The sequence below is a fragment of the Chaetodon auriga genome, chromosome 3 (assembly GCF_051107435.1).
Source record: "Chaetodon auriga isolate fChaAug3 chromosome 3, fChaAug3.hap1, whole genome shotgun sequence".
In the NCBI taxonomy this organism is placed as follows: Eukaryota; Metazoa; Chordata; class Actinopteri; order Chaetodontiformes; family Chaetodontidae; genus Chaetodon; species Chaetodon auriga.
The window spans coordinates 11,579,918-11,601,153 of record NC_135076.1 but is presented as its reverse complement, the minus strand read 5'-3'; the positions used below and the strand labels follow the sequence as shown (position 1 = coordinate 11,601,153).

At 42.5% G+C, this 21,236-nt stretch overlaps 1 protein-coding gene across 4 annotated transcripts; it reads right to left on the bottom strand.

Moving 5' to 3' along the window:
- Positions 1 to 1,475: 1,475 nt before the first annotated feature.
- mllt1a (MLLT1 super elongation complex subunit a) lies at positions 1,476 to 18,972 on the bottom strand. Of its 4 annotated transcripts, none has more exons than XM_076726308.1 (12): positions 18,879 to 18,972; positions 12,747 to 12,927; positions 12,531 to 12,613; positions 11,200 to 11,343; positions 10,552 to 10,677; positions 8,324 to 8,977; positions 7,689 to 7,779; positions 7,442 to 7,553; positions 5,230 to 5,329; positions 4,493 to 4,561; positions 3,558 to 3,629; positions 1,476 to 3,197 (listed from the first exon to the last, which is right to left on the bottom strand). In XM_076726308.1, the coding sequence occupies exons 1-12, from the start codon at positions 18,888 to 18,890 to the stop codon at positions 3,069 to 3,071; spliced, it is 1,773 nt and encodes a 590-aa protein (XP_076582423.1). In that variant the 5' UTR covers positions 18,891 to 18,972; the 3' UTR covers positions 1,476 to 3,068. The 4 variants fall into 4 exon arrangements, with proteins under 4 accessions (XP_076582423.1, XP_076582421.1, XP_076582422.1 ...); XM_076726306.1 differs by having other exon boundaries at positions 4,484 to 4,561; positions 18,879 to 18,971; XM_076726307.1 differs by having other exon boundaries at positions 4,484 to 4,561; positions 7,689 to 7,776; positions 18,879 to 18,971.
- Positions 18,973 to 21,236: the final 2,264 nt, after the last annotated feature.

Genomic DNA, 21,236 nt, shown 5'->3' with positions numbered 1-21,236 from the left:
TTAATTGCAGTTAAATTGTTCTAAAATCAGTGCACAAGGTGTATTAAACTGCATGTAACCGTAGCAGAAACGCCTCACACTGGCTTAACCAGCTAACTCAGCTAAAGCTAACCTAACCACTGACTACTGAACGATGATGTAAATGCTCTGCTTCTATTTGTGGCTGTGACAGAAGTGTGAAAATGCGAGGCTACTAGCTCCTCTGAGCTGCAGGACTGGGTCATTAATGTAAAATGGACTAACTACGCTGTGCCAATTAAAGAATATCAGTGCAACTAGATGCAGCTAGAAATGTCATTCAGTACTGACGACTATGGCCAACTCGCAGGTGAAGAGTGTGCGACAGCAGGGCGCCCTCGTGGCATCAGGGTTAACATGCTGGACTGCAACGTTGTTGGTCGCACATCACTCCCCCTCTCTTCCTCTCACCCCTCTACTGTCCTCTCTAACAAAGCCATAGAATTAAAGTTGAAAAAGAGGATAACTTTCTTAAACGTCTGATACGTAAAACCAAGTGAATGTACTGATGTGTAAACATGTTGCTTTGTGCTCATTATTACGACTCGTTCTCCAGGTTTTTACGTGATCCTCTGAGCTGAAACTGGTCTGAAGCAGGTTAGCCGTGCCGGCACAGGTGCAGTCGTGTACATTGGCTAAAGTCAGCTAGCTTTGTGAGAGCGGCCAAGCCGGGCTCAAGTTATCCGTCTGTGATCTTGCTTCGTGATGCAGGCCACCGGGAGACAGGTTTCAAACATTTAGGGACAGAAAACACAAGGAGCGTTTTGTTTAGCTTATTTTTCTGCCTATATGCCCTTTGTTGATGCTCTTCAAGTGCTTGGTAACTTGATATCAAAGGCTTCAGTATTAGTTCAAATATTTCAAACCGCTTGCAGAGAGAACGCAGACCCTATTCAACGACAACCGTCTCTCAAAAGACACAACGCGGCTGAAGCCACTGTGATGAGAGCGAATTCATGTGAGTAACTACCACTCAGTCACCTGACGCTTCCTCTTTAAAACACCGAACCTAATCTCAGAAAGCAAGAACATAAAGACGGGACCACCATCAGCGAAACAAGTAGCGGCCATAAAATTTCTAGAGGGCTTAATTAACAGAAATGTGTGAGAAAATGACGACAGCCTACCAAGACACTGGAAAAGGAGGAGCAGGGGTGGAAGCCATTAAGACAATACTGGACACGTGTTATACTTGTTTTGGGGGTATTTTTTTTGGGGGGGGGGGTTTCAATCTGTGTGACCATGGCTAACAGAGCGCACACCCCCCCTCACGCTGCAAGTCGCAGAAAAAGGCACTAGAGTGGGGCTGATGCTAGCCGTAGAAAAGTAAAAGCGATATACATTCATAGCTTACAGGTTATCTTAACCGCAATCTGGGAATAAATACACAAAACGCACTTGTAGAAAAATAAAATGTAAAAAAGCGTGGCCCCTATTTTTTTTTTTCTCTTATTTTTGGATTCTGGGAGAGAAGTATGGCTACTTTTTCACGGCTTTTTAAACCCCCATCCCACCCTACCCTACCGAACCCACCACTTAGAAGGCAATTCAGGAGTGGTCCTCCACTGCTCTGGCTGCGAGCAGTCGAGCCCTTTCATGCACGCCAGTATGGGAGTAAGGGAGGAGGGGGAGGGTGGAGAGGAGGGATGGAGTGAGGGGGCTGTTGGTAGGAGGTCAAGGCTCAGCTTTCAGTGCGAGGAAGTAGAGGGGAAACTCAACAGAACATATGTTATCAAATGTTCAGACAACAGAGAAACCTCATCCAAAACACGATCTCTCACTCACTCACACACACACTCACACACTCACACACACGCAGCACACGTCTCAGTGTCTTCATGTACAGTGCTGAGTGTAAGGACCTGGGAGACAAACATGTGCATGAATCTGGGTGCAACTTTACTTTGAACCACCCATTTAGCATTTTGAAGCAGTGCAAAGATTAAATAAGTGGTTTAGAAGACACTATAATGTAGCTGTATGCAGCTATAAGGACATTTAAGTGTTAAATAATGTACAATACTTGTCAACAATAACACATATCATATTTCATATCATTACAAAAGTGTCTTACCATATTGTCATTCACTGTTTACAGACCAGCCTCCACTTCTGCATGCCCACAGGAGGCATTAAAGCTGTGATCAAATATATTAAAAAACACTTACATCTGCTTATGACACTACAGTGTGTTATAAAGCATTTATTCAATGTTAATATGCTGCTTGAAAATGCTAAATGTCAGGGTTTGAAGTCAAGTATTACCTATTATCTGTATCTGTTTGCCGTGTGTGTGCGAGAAGGAGGGAAACCAGCTGTTGTTTGTGCTCGAGCTTCACCAACAAAGAGAAGTCAGTTACCACAAAGACAACATCTCTTAAACCTCAGCAGCGCTCGCATGCACACACACACACACACACACATGCACAATCAACACACACACACACACACACACACACACACACACACACACACACACACACACGAGTCAAGAATATGTCGGGAGAGAAATGAGCTCCAGCTGACAGCAGGGGGAAGGGAACTGGAGTGTTCTACCGAGTGAGGAGTGTGCGTGTGAAGGGGGAGGAGGGGGAGGAGGGGGAGGAGGAGGAGGAGGAGGAGGAGGAGGGGAAGTATTGGCTTTGCGAAGGCGGGAGCAATATGAGTGCAGGAGGGTGAAGGAGGGGGTGTGGGGTGCATTCCACAGCTCTGCACAGACTCAAAAAAAAAAAAAAAGAGAGAGAGATGTGTAGTGAAAATCCTGACTGTAGACGGAGTTCAGCTACTCCGCTCCTCTCCCACCCCCCCCTACACCTCCTCCTCCTCCTCCTTCAGTTTCCTCCCCAGCGTCACCTGAACGTGGTGTGTCTTCATGTGTGCTTGTGTTTGCTCGTGTGTTTCTGTTTGCGCGGTAGTTGTTTGACGGTTCAGTCAGGCCTGTGAGACAGCTGCGACAGATGTGGCTTCTCTTTAAGGAGGAGACGTGGTGGCGAAGTCTACTTCCGCCGCCATCCACACGCCGGTTTCCCCACGCCGGGTCCCACTTCCTGTCACGTGGCCGTCGCCTCCAGGTAGCTCTGTAGTTTGCGGACGGTGGACTCGTCCAGTGAAAAGAGGTCAAAGTCAAAGGTGGTGTTGGTCACGTTGAAGTGGCCTGTCTCCTCGATCAGGTTGACAATCTGACAGAGGAGAGAGAGGAGTGAGCAGTCGTCATCACCATAAACCCCCAACTCAAAAAAATATATAAAAACAAGTTTACATGGTTCACCAAGTTACATTTAAAAACACATAGAAGGCAACGTAATACCTGTTTCATGATCTTATTTGCCAAAGTTTGGAAGTATGACAGAAAGCAGTGGGGAGAATGTGGCTCTGAACTATTGTAAAATCACACTTTAATGACTTTCAGCAGCACTCTTTTTTGTTAAATTGACTCAATGGCGCTAATATATTTTCCAAAAATCAAGCAACAGAATATGGCATGATGTTCATCAGAATGAGAGACAGTATTCAGCGAAATTAGAGGCATGAACACACACCTGCTGCAGGACGTTACGCTCCCTTAAAGCCATCAGTCTGCGATGGAGGTCCACCAATTCTTCTGTGTAGGCCTGCAGAGAGGACAGTGAGCATGCTCAGTGCAGTATCAACGATAGGTTTCTGAATGGAAGGCTACTTGCCACTTGCTGTAATCTTAGACTCCGTCCACACTAATATGTTTTCATTTTAAAACGCATATCACTGACTATCCACGTACTTTGTTGTCCCTGTATCCATGAATTGACTGCTGCTGGTTAAAGCTCATAGATTCATAGATATACTGCACACAAACTGATGTGTCTCATTTCTTTTGGAAAAGGTTCATGTGAGAGGGGCATGACAAATCAGGGAAGGGCACATGGCTGATAAGACCCAATCAGGAAATGAATGCAGGAGTGTGCATAATCGTTTCCTAAAGTCTGTTTCCACTCGTCCAGACTGCAACACCATCCGAGACTTCTCAAACTAAAACGCTGGAGTAGTTCTGGGTTTTAAATCCAAAACGTATTACTGTGGATTGGGTCTTAAATTGCCAGCGAGGCATCAGAGGCGAGTGAATGTCAATGAAGCGACTTGTGTTAGGACAGATTCAGCAACATCTGAATCATCTGGAATGAATCAGGTGCCAGTTTGAATTTGCTCAAACTTGATTTTTGATTTCTGTTGTTCTGTGTGTTTGTTGTTAATATGCCTGCATCCTTCGTGAGGTTGTCCAAAAGCTGATTGACAATCTTAAAACGCCAGGAGAAAAACCTGTGGAAGTGGCTCTCTGTAAGAAGTCCAACTATCACTATATGTTGTTCAGACCGTAAAGCTCACTGAGACAACTTTCAACTCGACCTGCCTGACACCAAAACATATTGTTGGCAGCTTATGTGTGTGTATGTGTGTGGGTGAGAGTTAAAGCATAAAAAGTTTGATTTACCCTTCCTACCTTGTCGTATCCCTTCTTCAACACCTTCTCTGAGCGAAACGAGGAGTCTGGACTCTTTCTGCCCGAAACCTGCAGAACACAGAATGGAGAAGAGGGAAAACAGAGCGAGGGGAATGAGGAGAGACATTATTTAGAGAGAGGTTACAAGGAAGAGAGACAGAGGCACTGACGTGAGACCATGAGACTATCTGGGACACTGATGACAGTTGATACAGCTGAGATGTAAGTGGAAGCGTGCAGCAGTCCCAAAACACTGCGGTTTCCATGTCTGCTGAATGTCTTTGGGTGACTCTGTGCTGGGTAAGAACCAAGACATTAAAAATACAGCACATAATAAAATCCAAAATGAGTCCTCTGTGTCTAAACTAATGCTTTCAACTATTCTTTAATATTGTTTTTGATATATTTACTCATACATTGAGCATAAAACAAACTCCATAAAGTCATTTTTGCTCATAAAACCACAAAGATACACAACATAACGCTTAAGGAAGTTCCTGAACATGGCGGCCAAGGAAGATGTTGACAGCTGAACACTGCAGAATGCTTGTACTGGACGAATAAAGAATAAATCAGACTAGAATCGGTACAGACAGCAGGTCCCAGTCTGACTCACACTGGTCTACAACAGTTCATGTCCATGTGTGGCTTTAGTGTTTGTTTTCTAGTCAAACTGAGTCGCTCCCTGTCAATACATCAGTGAAAGCAGGCGGTGAAATGAGGTCTGTGTCACTCACTTTGTTATTGGAGGAGTTGTGTTTCTGGGGGGGTGGGGCGGGGTCTCGACTGGGGCTGTGCGAGCCGTCACTGCTGTCACTCTCGCTGTCCAGGCTTAGTCTGACAGGGGGACAGGGCAAGGTCAGAGGTCAATCACACACAAGCTGACAGACAGAACACGGCGTCACACTGCTCAGCGTTGTACTTGGATGGAGGGAGTGTGAGGTAAAAATTATTATTTGCAGCTGATATGGATTTTAGCTCTCTTTGGCCAAGAGGTGACAGAGATGCCAGAGACTAAAATCTAAACACCAACAAGAGTGAAAAATATTGAGAAGAGACACAGTGCATGTGAGGTGGGGACAGAAAGTTCAGGCGCCTAAAAGTCTTACAAGGTCACTGCCTGTCACATGGTGCGAGACGAGCCTAATAAAATCTTTGAGGCAATCTGCTCCAGTCTGTAGATATCAAATTTGAGGCAATTTGTGTGATAAAAAGCCAGTTGAACTGTAGTGATACCATTTAGTGTACACAGAAATAATACAGATGCCGGCGGTTCCATCCTCTTCTTTATACGCACATTTTCAATATGTGTGTAAAAAACCAAAGTGGAAATGCTGGAAATTTAAAAAAAATAAAACCTCAAGACACCAAACTCTTTTCCAGAGATCATTTTCCAGGACATGTTCAGTGATGACCTCGATCATAAAGCCGTACACTCAAACGTTCCTTTCCGTAGAAATCTGGTTTAAAAGAGTGGACCGAGTAGATGTTTTACTTTTACTATCTCCCCTTCTGCTTTTTTTACTGCTTGCCTTTTCTTTAATGCTGTGTTTTAATATTGTATTAATATACATCTTTTACTTTCTATAGTATTCTACCATTGTATTTCACTTGAGAAGCTCTTTGTCTTGTATGCTTGGAAAGTGCCATGTAATTAAAAGGTACCATTATCATTAATTAGTAACCTGAATCCTTTTTTCTTCTGAATTATCTTAACCATTCCTGCCCGTTAACTGAATAGCCTTCATACCAATGACACAAATAGTAGCCTACAATTTTGCCTACAGACAAATCTAGACTGAACTTTACATACCTAAACGTACGATTCAAAGTTGCTTTTCCTGGATTATTAGCTGACGCTAACTCTTATCAGCTCACCCCACTGTACTTTATCCCCTTCACTTGTAATATTAAGTAGAGTGTTAAACGAGGCCAATCACACCCACTGTGAACTGCTTCACAAGTTAAACATTTCATTGAATCACAAACCTTAAACCTTTGCAGACAAAAGAAGCTAGCAAGCATGTCAACTTCAGCAGCTGAACCAAACACGCTAACCAATTTAACACTGTTCAACTGTTGAAAAGAAGTTGGTAAGAAAGCAAAGTTAATCTAGAACCCTGATAAAAACGATCACAGTGACCTGCCAGCAGTGACTAATGTGTACATCTGAAGATAATTTAACTGACAATATTCAGCGTTTCAGCCACTGAAGTTGTAATGTCATACACCCTGCATGTGCTGCCATGTGACTTGGGAGTGTGCTCGAAGCGCTTGTCAATAAACTACCATTTAGACGTCAATATGATCGTGAACATAACTTTTTCAAAAATTGGACAACTGTTTTCCAGGTTTCCAGGACACAAGGGAACCCTGATGTGACTTAAAAAACGGCAGATGAAAACATCAGATCTGTACGGAAGGACGTGGAGACTAAACTGAATTAACACATGAAACAAACTTAAATATTTTCATCATGTTTGCCACACACAGTCTGACTGGCGCTCTTTTGATTCCATCAATTTTTCACACCTTCTTCCTCTGAGTATTAGAGGCACCATCTGTTTATCTCGATGTGCTCGACTCCTAAAATTTGCATATTTGCATAGTGAATGGAAAAAGTACAGTTCATTTCGTTTTGCCAATTTTCTTGAAATTTGTTTAAAATTTGCACTAAATTTGGATGAAAGCTAGACTAGAAACTCATATCATTCACATAGCACCACTCTCATGTGTGTAGCACATGAATGTAGCAAAAAAAATAAACTTGCATGAAAAATCCTTCAAAGGGAACCTTTGAAAGGATGCAATATGCAGAGTGAGTGTGAGATAAACATGTGTTTTAGCAGGAGCATTAAGCTAGCTCGCCAGTGTATTCGATCCACGAACTTGTTTCACTGTCCTAAGACCACGATCAAAGATGTGAAAGAGGCCTTTAGGGAGACTGACCGAGAGTCACGGTTGGGGGGGTTGGTCTTGATGGGCGTCTCCTCCTCTGAGCTGCTGTCGTCATCATCTGATTCCTCTGACTGGATCTCCTCCACCATGGATCGAAGGGGGCCTGGGAGACGAAGACAGAGTCACACAAACTAGAATACTTCTGACCTCCACCTTCTAATTCCACAGAGCTAAAATGACATGTTACACCGTTACATAAAAATCGCCTGTGACGAAACAAGGCGAGCGGACTCTCTACCTTGCCCCTGTTTCTGTCCGGGCTCAAAGTCCGAATCTGAACTGGAGTCAGAGCTCGAACTGGAGTTGGAAGGACTTGAAGGGGCTGACTGCTGTAGAAGACAAAGCAAAAGACAAAAAAGAAGAATGGGATAGTTAGTCTTGAGTTTAGGATGACATTGGGTGATTTTTGTGCCTTTTTTCCTGACTTTCCTAAAGGCAAAATGATTATTTGATTAACAGATTAATCAACCAGTAGAGACTAACGTTTCTCATCTGTGAGAGTTTGCTGTTTGTCTTCATTCTTTTTCCTGCATTTTCTTCTGTGATAGTAAATTCTAAATATTTTTTTGGTTTTGGACTGTTAGTCAAAGAGAAATCTGTAGATTTTACATTGGGCTATAGGAAACGGAAATGGGCATTTTCACTATATTCTGACATTCAAAAGACCAAACTATTAATCCACTGCATGAGAAAATAATACAGGATACTGAAAATAATTCAGCCCAACATGAAATATACTGATCCTACTGATGCTATTTTTGAACAGCATGACATAAAATCCTTCCCTAAAACCATTTTTTTTCCCCTTTAATAAAGTCTGAAGAATGCAGCTTCTTCTCACATTGAAGTGAAGCTCCTGTGAAGCCGACATACCTCAGACTTCGACGATGCTTCGTCCTCTGAATTCGACTCTTCTGACTCTGGAAGTTTCTTGGGCTCCTTTGGTTCCTGTGCGTCATTTTTGCCTTTGGCCCAGCGACCTTTCTCCTTGGGAGGTTTCTTCTCTGCGTAGGGCTGGCTGGCTGTCGATGAGGAGGAGACCCGCGGAGATGTTCCTGTGAAGGGCCCGCCAGTTGGCCCCTTTGGCCCCTCTGAGCTGCCCTTCTTCTGCTTCTTAGCGCTGGGTTTGGGAGACTCGACAGTGGAGGGTCTTTTCCCTGGGGCTTTGGACTCTGCAGGCCCTCCCCCGCCTCCTCCCCCACCACCCCCTCCACTGCCTGCCCCCCCTCCTTTAGGGGACATGCCCTCCATCTTTGACTCCTTCATGGTGAGTTTAGGCTCCTTGAATGCAGCCTTGGGTAGGACCTTGACTTCATCTTTCACTTTGATCTCTGACGGCTTTTTTGAAGATGAGGATGAGGAAGAGGAAGGATCGCGGCCACTCTTGCTGCTTCCGTCTCTATCGTTGTCTCCTTTCGATGTGGCTTTGCTCTCAGAGTCCTTTCGAGGCCGTTCACGGTGCTCCTTGGTCAGCTTGTGCGGTTTGGGTCCTTTACTGCTTCCACCACTTCCTTCTTTGTTGGGTTCCTGGAGAGAGAAAACAACAGCACTGTCATGAACAATCTGCTCTGAAAGTCCTCCGCCAAAGGCCCCTTCAGAGGATACAGGCTCAGCTGCACACAGACCTCGTCAAGGTCTGGCCAGTCTAGTCTGTACTGCAGTAGAATTATATACTATGAACCTGTCAAACTAAGCATTTTGATCAATCTGAACTTCAGCAAAAAATACACTAAAGTAAGCATGCTAACATGCTAATGTTGAGCAGGTACAATGTTTATCATGTTCACCATCTTATGTTTAGTGTATTAGTGTATATTTGCTAATTAGCATTAAACACAAAGTACAGCTGAGGCTGATAGGAATGTCTGAAGTTTTGCTGGTATTTGGTCACTGACCACAGTATTAAACCAAGTAAAATATTGACCAGTTTAAGGCGCTAGACAAAAAGATACTGTTAGTTCAGTCTAGACCAAAGTGGTGTCCTGACTCACAGCTGTTGCATCCTTGGAGCGTGGTGCTAGCATTGCCAAAAACAGCAGAAAAATATATACAAGACAAAGGTAGTTCACTGTATATAGAGGTACAATACGACTCTACGCTGCAGTATAGACAGTATTCACACACTGTTCCTGCAGTCTGCCGCCAATTCTGGCTGGCAGTCGTAAGAACTACATTGGACTACATTATACTGCTGACGATACATTAGATCTGACTCTTAACTTTAAAGGCAGCAAATGAGCAAATTTAAACTTGTCGTAAGACCTTGAGTGCAGCAGACAAAGTAAGCAAGCATGTAGTGAAGGTTTTATGTATCCACCACATCCACAAGAGAGGCTTTTAACAGAGCTCTGGCACAGTGGATGGTGTTTCCACGCTGTTCATCCACTTATCAGCAAACAGTTGTACAGGTTTTTAAACACTATTAAACTTAATATGTACATAAGAGCCTGTATTATATTCTTTCACTGTGAAAAATAGACTCAATACAGAGTGGAAGCTTTGACAGAGTGGCTGTAAGTGCGTGTGTGTGTGCGTGTGTGTGTGGCCACTTTTTCTATGTCAGCAGATGGACACAGCTGGATGAAACCAAGTCCTCTATCTGCCTCGAGTTGCTGCTCAACACACACCCACTCATGTCACAGTAATAATGTTTGAAGGAATTGCAACATGTATCTCTATGTCGAAAAGAAGGGGACATTTAGTTTGCAGGGTATATACGCCTTCGCCATTAGCACAGCCTCAAGTTAGTCACCACTGTGGGTCTTGACATTTTGTCAATTTCCAAACATCTGTAGAACAACACACTTAGTGGTTGTAGCACACACAGAAGCAAACCTCATCAAGAGACAAGAACTATGCAATGCTACGAAGGACAAACCAGAGCCTTTTCATCTGAGTCAAGCATGAAGACACTGGACTGGTCTGTGAAAGGCTGACACTAAAACAGTGGCCGCAATGGAAAATGTTAACAGGACTGGCTTCCTGTTTTCTCCTGATATGTCCCCTCTCCTGGCAGATCAGCTGTCTGCATACATACATACAGATGCTCAAAATGTGTGAAATAACTGTTTTTTTTTGTTGCTGCTGTCAATTTAACCAACCTTTGACACATGAGAGGTCTTGGTTTTCTTGGGGTCTGAGAAGGCAGAGAGGGGGATGGTGGGGAGCATCGGGTAGTCTGGACTAGGCCTCGACACAGCTTCAGCCCCCTCTGGAACCACCAACACCTGAAATGAAAGAGTCAAGAGTTATGGAGTTTCAGTGTACACCTGTACAGCCACTGTAAATTGTATATATGCTCAATTCTCAAATAGAGTATGGGGGCTTTTATTTATTTTGACTGAAGACAGAACCAGGCTTTTATAGAGCAAAAAGCTATTTTAGGTGCCCCTGGTTCCCTATGTAAAAGTCCAATGCATGTTGAGTGACTCACAGTTGAATCATCGGTAGAAAGGATGACCAAATGAGTTAAATGAATTCAGCAACTGCTGCAATGTGTTTTGTGCACAAAGTCAACAATGGAGTGCTTTGAATTCACTTCTGCTCTAACTGTACTGCAGTTTTTTGAGCTGTCATGCCAAACAGACCTCCTAAACCAGCAGCTCTTCCCACTTTGCAACCTTATTTAAGAATTGATGGTAAAGCACATTATGTGCAAGCTGCTACTACAGCACTGTTGCACAGTATCTGCTTCTGACTGCAGTCACTCATTTAGCCTGGCAATCATCCAGTGTGTCAGGCAGCCTCACCCCTCCAGCTTTGATCAGCTTTCTCCTGAATTCTTTGGTGGGGTTGTTGAAGGTGAGCTTCTCACAGCGCAGGTGGTTGACCGGCGGGTTGCCCTCCAAGTTAAGGAATAGGTCATAGTTAAAACACACCTTTTTTGGCTCCTCCTGAGGGAAGACAACAGGATAAAGTGTGTTTTAACTCTCCTCTCACAGTATGTGTGACACAATGTAATTTGTGTTTGTCTTTCTGCATCGCTGTCGTACATACGCCCACCTCTCAATACCTACATATTTCACAACATGAGATAAAAGCTGAATGAATGAACTATCACCCTGGAAGCCAATAAAAGAGACACACAGAGCTGGAGCCAGCACACTGATAAGAAACAAGTTACATTCCTGAGAGAACCTGTGGAGAAGCTGACAATTAGAGCTGAAGAAAACGCATTAAGACACTCTTGAGAGATTTTATAAACAAAAATATTCTCTTGTAAAAGCAAATGGATGAATGGCTGCTGCTATTTACACTCATGCCTGCCTCCAAATATTCCCTTATCTTCTTGACAGGTTTGTCCTTTGTGTACAAGTTAATTGCACAAGAGGAGGAAGTAACATTTTTGGGTGCAGTCTAGAGGTTTAACATTATGTCGAACTGCATCAGCGGATGGTACATTAATGTGCACGTACCTCTCAAGCATCATCCTTATCTTGTAATGAGAGTTAAGTGGTCCTTTCTGTTTTTCATCAGTCATTCAAATGGCTGATGGAGAATTTAAGGGTTCTGTATAAAAGTGTGTGCTTGCTCAAAGAGAGAAAAGCCCCCTTAAAAACTAATGTTTTACTGACACAATCATGCATTCTGATTGGCTGAGTGGATCCTATCTGAGTCCTATCTGACCTACTGGAGACAGGGATTGCAAGGCTTTCCAAAGCAAAGCCATTCCCAAAAATAATTGGTCAAAGCATGACTGCATTGCACTTAAACAACACACATGCACTTAAGTAATCTGATTATTCTTGGCTTTGGGCAAATAACCCGGTTTCTGAAACGTCACGTAAAAGGAACAGTCAAGTTAAGGAATTAACTTCATTAACAGGGGTAGATTTCTGCTGGAAAGGCTTGATTTCATCCCATCAACCCAGAAGGCAGTCTACGCTCGGTTTGCTTCAATCTGGAAATATTTCTGTGCACTTTACAAGTGCTATATATAACGCGCACAACACGCAAAAGGCCGTTTACAAAACTCAATTTTTTTTTTATTTATTTATTTTTTCTCAACCTTAATTTCTTGTCTATAAATACAGTGACTACAACAGCCTCGAGTTCACGATGCACGTCCGGTCGCACTCACCTTGTTCTTGAAGTAAACCTCAATAGGCATGAGGAAGCCTGCGTAACCCGACTCCTCCACTTTGTACGGAGGCTCCTTGCATACTGCAGGCAAAGACAATTATTACAGTGATATTACTCTTTTCAATAGGATGGCATGTTGAAATAATCTATCAGCTAAATAAACGGAATCTACATAAATCCTTGTGTTGAATATACTGGGACTGCTCTGTCATACCTCTCTTGGGTTTGGGGAAGCTCTCATGCAGGCGGAAGACAACCTTCTCTACAAAGTGCTGGATGTCGCCAGTCTCTGGCCCTCGGACAAACACCATCCAGTCATGGGTGAAGCCTTCTGATGTCACTTTCTTCCTTAGCTGGGCTCTGTGACCCAACTCCAGCTTCACCTGCACTGTGCACTGAAAATGGGCAGAAAGAAACAAAACAGTCAAGTGCGGTAGTTTACTATCCAAGGCATGTAGACAGTGAAGCAGATTTACTGAGATCAAGACACTGATGAAGAACCAGGACGGAAACATTTGCTTCTCTTATCTACACTTTGTACATCTTGTGGTGAGCAAAGTAAGGTCAAATAATTACTTTGAGATCTTTCTCTCCTTCCGTTGAGTCTTTTGACTTTGCACTATATGTGGATTTTTTTTTTTACAATAGAAAGATTTACATGCAACTTAAAGTTTTTCTGTTTTAAAGTCTATCTACACTCATACAAACTGAATGAGATATTACAGATGATGATGTATACTAAGCATTTATACTGCTAATTAAATGTGTCAGACTGGAAAAAGAGACACACGGTGGTAACCTGAATTGAAGCAGGATTATCCCTTGTCTATGACAAGATAATTAGGACTGCAACTAACAATTACTGTATTGGAATTTCACTTTTTTTCAATTTTATTTCTATAGCCCAAAATCACAAATCACAAGTTTGGTTACAATCCCAGATACAAATACAGACATCCTCTATCCTTAGATCCTTGATTTGGAAAAGGAAAAACATTGCCCTATTGCTCTTGTAACACAATTTGTAATCATTTCTTAATTTGCTTCTCGATAAACAGAACGTAGGTCAATAAAAGGGCAGACAAAATAGAGAAAAATAACTATTTTTTCCCAATCACGATTTCTTAAGCACACAGTGACATGTTCACGTGACTTATTTTGTCCAACCATGGGTCCAAAACAGCTTACCATTTCTAACAGTTAAACATCTTCCCAGAGTCAATGTAACAAATAAATGTGTCAGACTAAAAGAAGAGGAAAGAAAAACCTCAGTCTAAAGATTAAAAGACTGTTAACCTGAATTTAAGTAGGTTTCCTCTGCATGACTTCCCTGCCTGCAACATAAGAACTCTAGAATAATAGTCTCACTGTTACTGCTATGTATAGCTCAACCTATTAATTATGTAAATACAGAAAGTGAAGCAATTTTATCATTCGCTTTGTACTGCCAATGTGTGAACTCACTGTAACATAACTTAAAAAATGAGACCTTCTCAACCTTCTTGGGTGTTATAATAGCCTGCAGACTGATTTTTACGTAAAAGTGTCGGGATGGTTTCCACTAAAATCCAAAATATGTGACATTGATGTGCATTCCCAAGTACCATGCCTCTCTTCTGCTCCCCTACAATGCCAACAGGCTGCAACATTAACTAACATTAGCTTAGAACTTGAGCTCACTAATGTCAACAAATGGCTGATGGCAACCACAACAAACGGTCCAACATAAAGTCCAAAACCAAAGCTACCATTACTGCGAAGCATGTGAAATGTATTGTGGCACTGTGGTTTTATCTGGCTATAAGCTAACATTAGCTTCCTTGCTAACACAAACAAACTGCTAGCTAGCTAACATAGCAAAATATTGTCTAGAGTGTAGAATGTCAGCTCGTCTGCTAATTCATCCGGAGAGCTGATATGGATATCTATCCATTTGCAAATTATCAGATAACCTTACGGAGCAACCAACACTAGATCCATGATCCATGACACTAACTTCTGGATTGTGATTAATGGTTGATTTTAGCCAAAGGCTGTAACGATAATGAAAATAATTGTTAGAGCCTCGTGCTACAGACTTCAAATCCTGGTTCCCCCTCAGTTCTAGATCTTGGTGGCTGAGACCTCTTGTAAACTGAGGTTGCTTGAGAAATACACAAAAGCAAAGGAAAAAGTGAGATTAAACCAAGGGGCCATTATTCATTGGTTTCTGATTCCACCTTGAACAAAACCGCTGATTCTCTATTTTGAGTGTGTGGACTTTATACTTAAGAAAAAAGGCTGAACACTTGGCCTGGACAAACACAAAGCTGGACCGGTGTCGGGACGTTCCCTGTGGAATGGGAGTGATTAGCTGCCTGAGCTGACTGATCTCAAAAGATTTGTCCAGAAGAGAGGCACATTGTTGGGCTACCTCTCTCTGCCAAGAACAATGACAGCAACAGGACAAGCAAATGACACCGCGCTGGTGGTGATTGGCATAGCAAGTGAAGAGGCTATGGAGATGGAGAGCAGAAGGGAACAAGGGGTGGGTTGGTGGGGGGGGGTTGGGGGATGAGAGGGGACAGAAAGGCACTTTATGTCCAGGGAAGGACTGAAGAATGTGGGGATTTGGCCCCGGCAGAGAGCAGCTCGTGAGCTGGGACTGAGTGGGGGGATTAGAGGGGACAGGATTGAGATGAGCTGGTCTGGCACTCTCTGGCTCACTCTCACTCATACTCACACACAGTCTCTCTCTCTCTCTCTCTCTCTCTCTCTCTCTCTCTCACACACACACACACACACACACACACACACACAAACACTCTCTCTCTCTCTCTCATACATACACACACACACACACACACACACACACACACACACACACCTCCCCTTCCTGGCACTCTGCCCGGCCATTCTGTGGCAGTAATGCCCTTAAACTCCAGACTCCACCACACCCACAGCAAGCAGCCGTGGAGTCCCTCCAATTAGCCCCACCGCCCGACTCCAAAATCAAGAACGTGATAAGGACAACATATAAATCAGGATGGTAATGAGGTAAAGAGGAAGACGGTGACTCTATTCCGAATCAAAGGGAACAATCAACTCAGAGCATGGAAAATGTAAACATGAAATTTCTCCCAATGATCACAAAATTAAGAGCCCAGGAGGCACTATGAAGCGGAGAAAAATTACAGTTCAGACAATTAGTTGATAAATTGATGAACTGATTCAGGACCTGTTTTGATGCAAAGGTACCAAACATTCACCGGCTTAAACTTCTCAATTGTCTTTTTTTTGGGGGACTGTAAACTGAGGTTATTTGGGTTTTGGACTGTTGGTTGGACATAACAAGGCATCTGATGACATCAATTTGGGCTGCAGATTATTACACCTCCCAATTTTCACAATTTGACATTTTATAGACCAAATGACTAATAGCATAATCAAATGAAGATGAATCGATCATTAAAATAACTGTTAGTTGTAGCTATAGAGAAAATACTAGAGCTATACCTAACAAAGGCTTTCACTATTGACTGTCGATTTTTTTTATCCATAAATGGGTTTGTCTTTAAAATGTCAAGAAAACAGTCACATTTCCCATAGCTTGGATAAAATGTTTGTCTTGTCTGACCAATTGTCCAAAAGCCAAATATATTGAATGTACGGTGTAACAGAACAGGAAAAGCAGCAAACATTTTAGAAGTGGAAGAAAGCAAATGCTTGTCATTTTACAAGCAAAATGACTCAAACGATTCATTTAACCATTACTACTCTGTTGTCCAACCACTAAAATAACTGACAAATCTTTTCAGCTCTATAAAATGCACACAAGTGATAGACACAGACATGTATTGAACTGCATCAAACTGTCTAAAAATATGACAAACAGCCATATACTAAACTGCTGGCTATAACTTCTACCAATAATCAGAAAATGAAGGACCCAGGGGGCAATATTAGGTTCAGAAAATACAGACAGACCAGACTGATGGAGATGGATATTAATTTAACTGAGTGACACTGCCTCAAAATATGAAACACCAGGGACATACATCTACAAAACAATGGTTACATTTCTCAATCCTTCACTTAAACTAGCATCAGATGGACAATATGACACATTCATTTAGCTACTCTCTATTAAAGGCAAAATGGGGATAAAAAAACATGCACACAACACAAAGCCACTAACACTGAGATCTCACACACAGAGCTCCAATTGAGGGGATGAGAGGAAATACAAATTTTGGTAGACATACTGGCTCCAACAAAAAGAAAATGAACTCCCAGCTGGCATGTAAATAACACCCCTCATGACCATGTTAATCTCTTCCAGCTAATAAACGATTCTAATGAAAAGTCAGAAAGTTTCCCTCGGAGGGCTGAGGGCACAATCACGACAGCAGCTGTGTTTTGATGGAGCTACAGGTTCCAGTTAAACCCTTCATCGCACCATTTAAACCTAAAGATGACACGGAAAGAGATGAAACAGTCACTTGTATTGGAAAATGGTCAATCCCGGAGAACCACAGGAGAGTCACAAATAGCCTGTCTGCAGCACTAAGGAAAACAACTGAGTATTGGAAATAGGGTGTGCGAATGTGTGTGTGGGGATTATGAAAAGCTGCATGACCACTCATCCTGTCATCCCAACTGCAGTGTTCATTGCATGCAGATCTCACTAAAAAAATAGCAAGGATCTCAGTATTTGCACACAAAGCCGTGGCCACACGTCACTGTCCGTGGATGAAGCAATTCAGCCAATCGAGCTGTCATCCACCTGTGTCATGATGCTGCAATGTGCAATAAATACACTCAAATACAACATTTACAGACAGAACTCGAAACTGTTCTGAATCTGATTCTACGGCAGATTGAAGAGGTCCACCTATCTAAAACAAAGGCAGCACGATACAGTAACCCTGCAACACATCTTAATATCAATAAAGATGTAATGTTCATGTATATCAGTGAGAGTTGACAATATATTAGAAAGACTGTCAAGTACAAAGTAATACAATAAGACCAGGACCTTTAGCCTGCATGACATTAAAGTTGAGTCAACACATCTCTAAAACAGTTTTAACAAAAACTAAACATTATAACCTTCATGACCATCGTTTCCCGGCAAGGCTGCTGTATACCAATAAACCGCCAACTGTGCATATATCAGAGTAATAAGCATGAAAAATCAAATGCAAATCTCTCACATGTAACATAGTTAACATTCATCACAGAAGCACAGCTACACTCTTCCTTTAACTTGTGGCAGAAGAACACTCACACACTAGTTAAAACTTCAAAGGGGCCAACGCTGAATGGGGACTAGTTCCAAGAAAGTGGCTAAGCCATTTTCCAAGGGTGTGTGTGGCCTAACCATCTGAAATATAGTCCTGAATAACCTCAGGCATTTAGAGAGTAACCCACTTTTAAGCAATATCTCCCTTCTAGTTGGCAGATATGTAATTTCATTTAGCCACTTTTCTGTTTTCTGCAAAATAAATGATGAAGCTTTAGAGGCTGACATAAATCTTAACTGTGCGAATTTGTACACGTAATGGTATTAAATGTGAAGACATGATTTAGCAAGAGCAAAGGGTTTACATGTCGGTCCTTCAAATTATATTGTGTATTTTCGGTTCTCTGTAAGGTTTAGCCAAGGCATGGGTGGTCATGACTGGACCCAAGTTCAACGTTTGCCACAGAGCTTTTCCACCATGCTACATGCATTTTAGTCTACAATCATGAATGAGGTGAGCATTAAACATTAACCAGCTGTTGGCTAATAATGCAAAGATATTACAGAAGTTGTATGGTCGCTGTTGCTTTTATTAGCCTTGCATGTGAGGTTTGAGGCCGCTGGCAGTGGAGGCACCACCCCGCCTCTACCGTCCAACCTGGAGAGGACAAATCTTTTCCCCGGCGCCTTGTAGCGGCTCCTTAGCCTTTAGCCAACGGCCGACATTCTCCTGATAGGTAGACTAGCTTAGCTTAGCTAGACACAACCTCGGCTCAAATTGGTCTCCATGGCGTTTAGCAATGTGCATGTGCGTTTTAAACACAGCAGAGCGGAATAAACACTAGGTGTAAATCTCTTTGTGTGCCTGGTTGTGGCTACAGCTATGCAGCGGTGCTGAATGGTGTGGTAGACTGAAGCTAGCTAGCGGTAAATACCGATGTATGAGTGCCCAGCTAGCATAGCTCCAGAGCCAAACAACTACGAGTTCATTAGCAGCAGGAGCATTTTTTTCTTCTGACTAGCAGAACAGAGGATTCATTCCTGTCCTGCCAGCGCGCAGCCTGCTGCTATTTTCTCTGTGAAAAGTTCAGATTCCACAAGGAGACACATAAGCCACTGTACCTGGTTCTCCATGTTTCTCTGGCCTCAGTGATTGTTGTATTTATTTACAGCGGCGTTTGTGGAGCGTCTCCCCAGCCTCTGCTCCTCATTGTGTGTCAATCCAGCCCAGAAGCGGAAGGCAGACGGCTCCCCTCCCCTTCCAGACGGCTGCTGGCAGGCAACCAAAACAGAAAGCTCGTTCAGCCAATCAGGAAGCTGGAAATTTAAGCACTCTTGAAAGAAACCAATCAGCTCACGAAAGAGGCGGGGTAAACGCTGAGCTGCAAATACAATTAAAGCATTTTCTGGTGGTTTTCTCGAGTGACAGCGAGCTTGTCCCAATGGCTACAGCTCAGTTTCAATTGTAAAATGCACATGAGGCTAATTGATTAATCGGGGTTCGATTGTATGGGTTTCACATTTTAGCTGTTACTATTACTCTGATAGATGCAATATCAACTGGAAAAGCTGTCTTTCTGGAGGAAAATGCACTGTGAGTGCTGAATGCTGAAATAAATTTGACAGCATTGCTGGAAATGCAGAAATGTGAAAGAAATTGCCTAAAATGTTTAAAGGTAAAATGCATTGCACTGCATTGCTCAAAATGAAATGAAGGCAAAAGAGGAGAGGAAAAAGGAAGAGAAAGGAGGGAAAAATGAAGAGGAGTAAGGGGAGGATGAGAACAGAGAAAGAAGACAGAAGGGCACAGGAAGAAGAGAGAAAGAAGGATGAACAGACAAGAAGGAGGAAGGGGAGAGGACAGAAGAGAAAGAAGAAGATGGGGAGGAAGAAGAAGAGGAAAAAAGGGGGGGGGGGGCGAGGAAGAGGAGGATGACAGGAGGGAAGAAGAAGAAGTAGAAAAGAGGAAGAAGAAAAGGGAGGACAGAAAGGAGAAGGGGGAAAAGGGGGAGGCAGAGACAAAGGAGGAGGAAGACAAGAAGGCAAAAGAAGAGGAGAAAGATATGGGAAGGATGCAGGGGAGGAGCATAGAGAAAGAGGAGGAGAGGGGAGGAGGAAGATCTGATGAAGACTGTGTGTGTGTGTGTGTGTGTGTGTGTGTGTGTGTGTGTGTGTGAGACTCAAAGAGATCATGGTTTGAAATTATGAACAGTTAGACACGACATAGGTCTGTCAGCTCACTGTTCACTGTCAGCATCCCGAGACCTCGCTGAAGATGAAGATGTACATGTGAAATTTGTCTGAATAAAGTGAAAAATAAGCAAGAAATCACAGTTTCAAAACTCAGAACGTTTGTGTTTTTGCTTCAGATGTGAGACGTAAAATAACATGACAGTCAATGAGAGAGCTGAATAGCACTTTGGCATCTTTGAAACTCAGAATACGAGAAATTTAAGTTCAATTGTTTTAAAAGTTTTTACAAGATTTTACAGCTTCTCTCCACTCCAGCCATGATGTCACCCACTCATATATCTCATATATCTCACATATAGCTGTGAATGTTCTGTCCAATGCACACCTAAGGCAGGAAATAAAGCATCAAACTAAAACTGTGATACTTAGAAAAGTATAACATCTTTCAAAAGTTGAATACAAGTTTGAAAGATTAAAGTGTTGTGAAGAAGCAGCATTTCAAAGTGCAGTACGTTTGAAGAGGATTTCAAGATTTCTCCATTTACTTACACTAAAAACTTGAGAAAAAAAAAACTTAGTATTTTAAAAAGTAGAAAAGGTAGAAAAAAGAAAAATACAAGCAAAAGTGTCCTTAACAAGCTTGTCGATGTTTGAATGGTTTCTGTAGCTCAAAGTATGCAGCGTAGAAGTGAACCAAAAAACATATAGATTAATAATAATACTAATACTACCACTAATAATACTAACTACAAAAATGGTATTTCCTGAAGAACATGCAGTGCGCATGCTGGGAGCTGAAATACATTTGACAGTTTATCTGGAAATGCAAAAATGTCAAATAAAATGGCTGAAAATTTGAAATCAAAAATGCTTTGCACTGCCCTGCTGAAAAAACTATGGAGACAAAGGAGGAGAAAAAGGAAGAGAGAGGAGGAAAGAGAGGAGCAAGAAGGAGAGAGGAGGAGAGAGGAGCAAGAAGAGAGAAGCATGGAGGAAGAAGAAATAAAGGATGAGGAAGAGAAGGAGGAGGAAGAAGAGAAGGAGGAGACAAGAAAGAGGAAGGGGAAGAGTAGGAGGGGGAGGAGAGGAGGAAGAGAGAAGAGGATGAAGAAAAAGAAGAGAGAAAGGAGGAAGAAGAAGAGGAAGGAGATGAAGAAAGAAAGAAAGAAAGAAAGAAAGAAAGAAAGAAAGAAGAGGAGGAAGAGGTGGGAGGAGTAAGATGAAGAGAGTAGATGAAGAGGAGGAGGGAAGAGGAAGTATGTTTGTGTGTGTGAGTGTTAAGTTAGC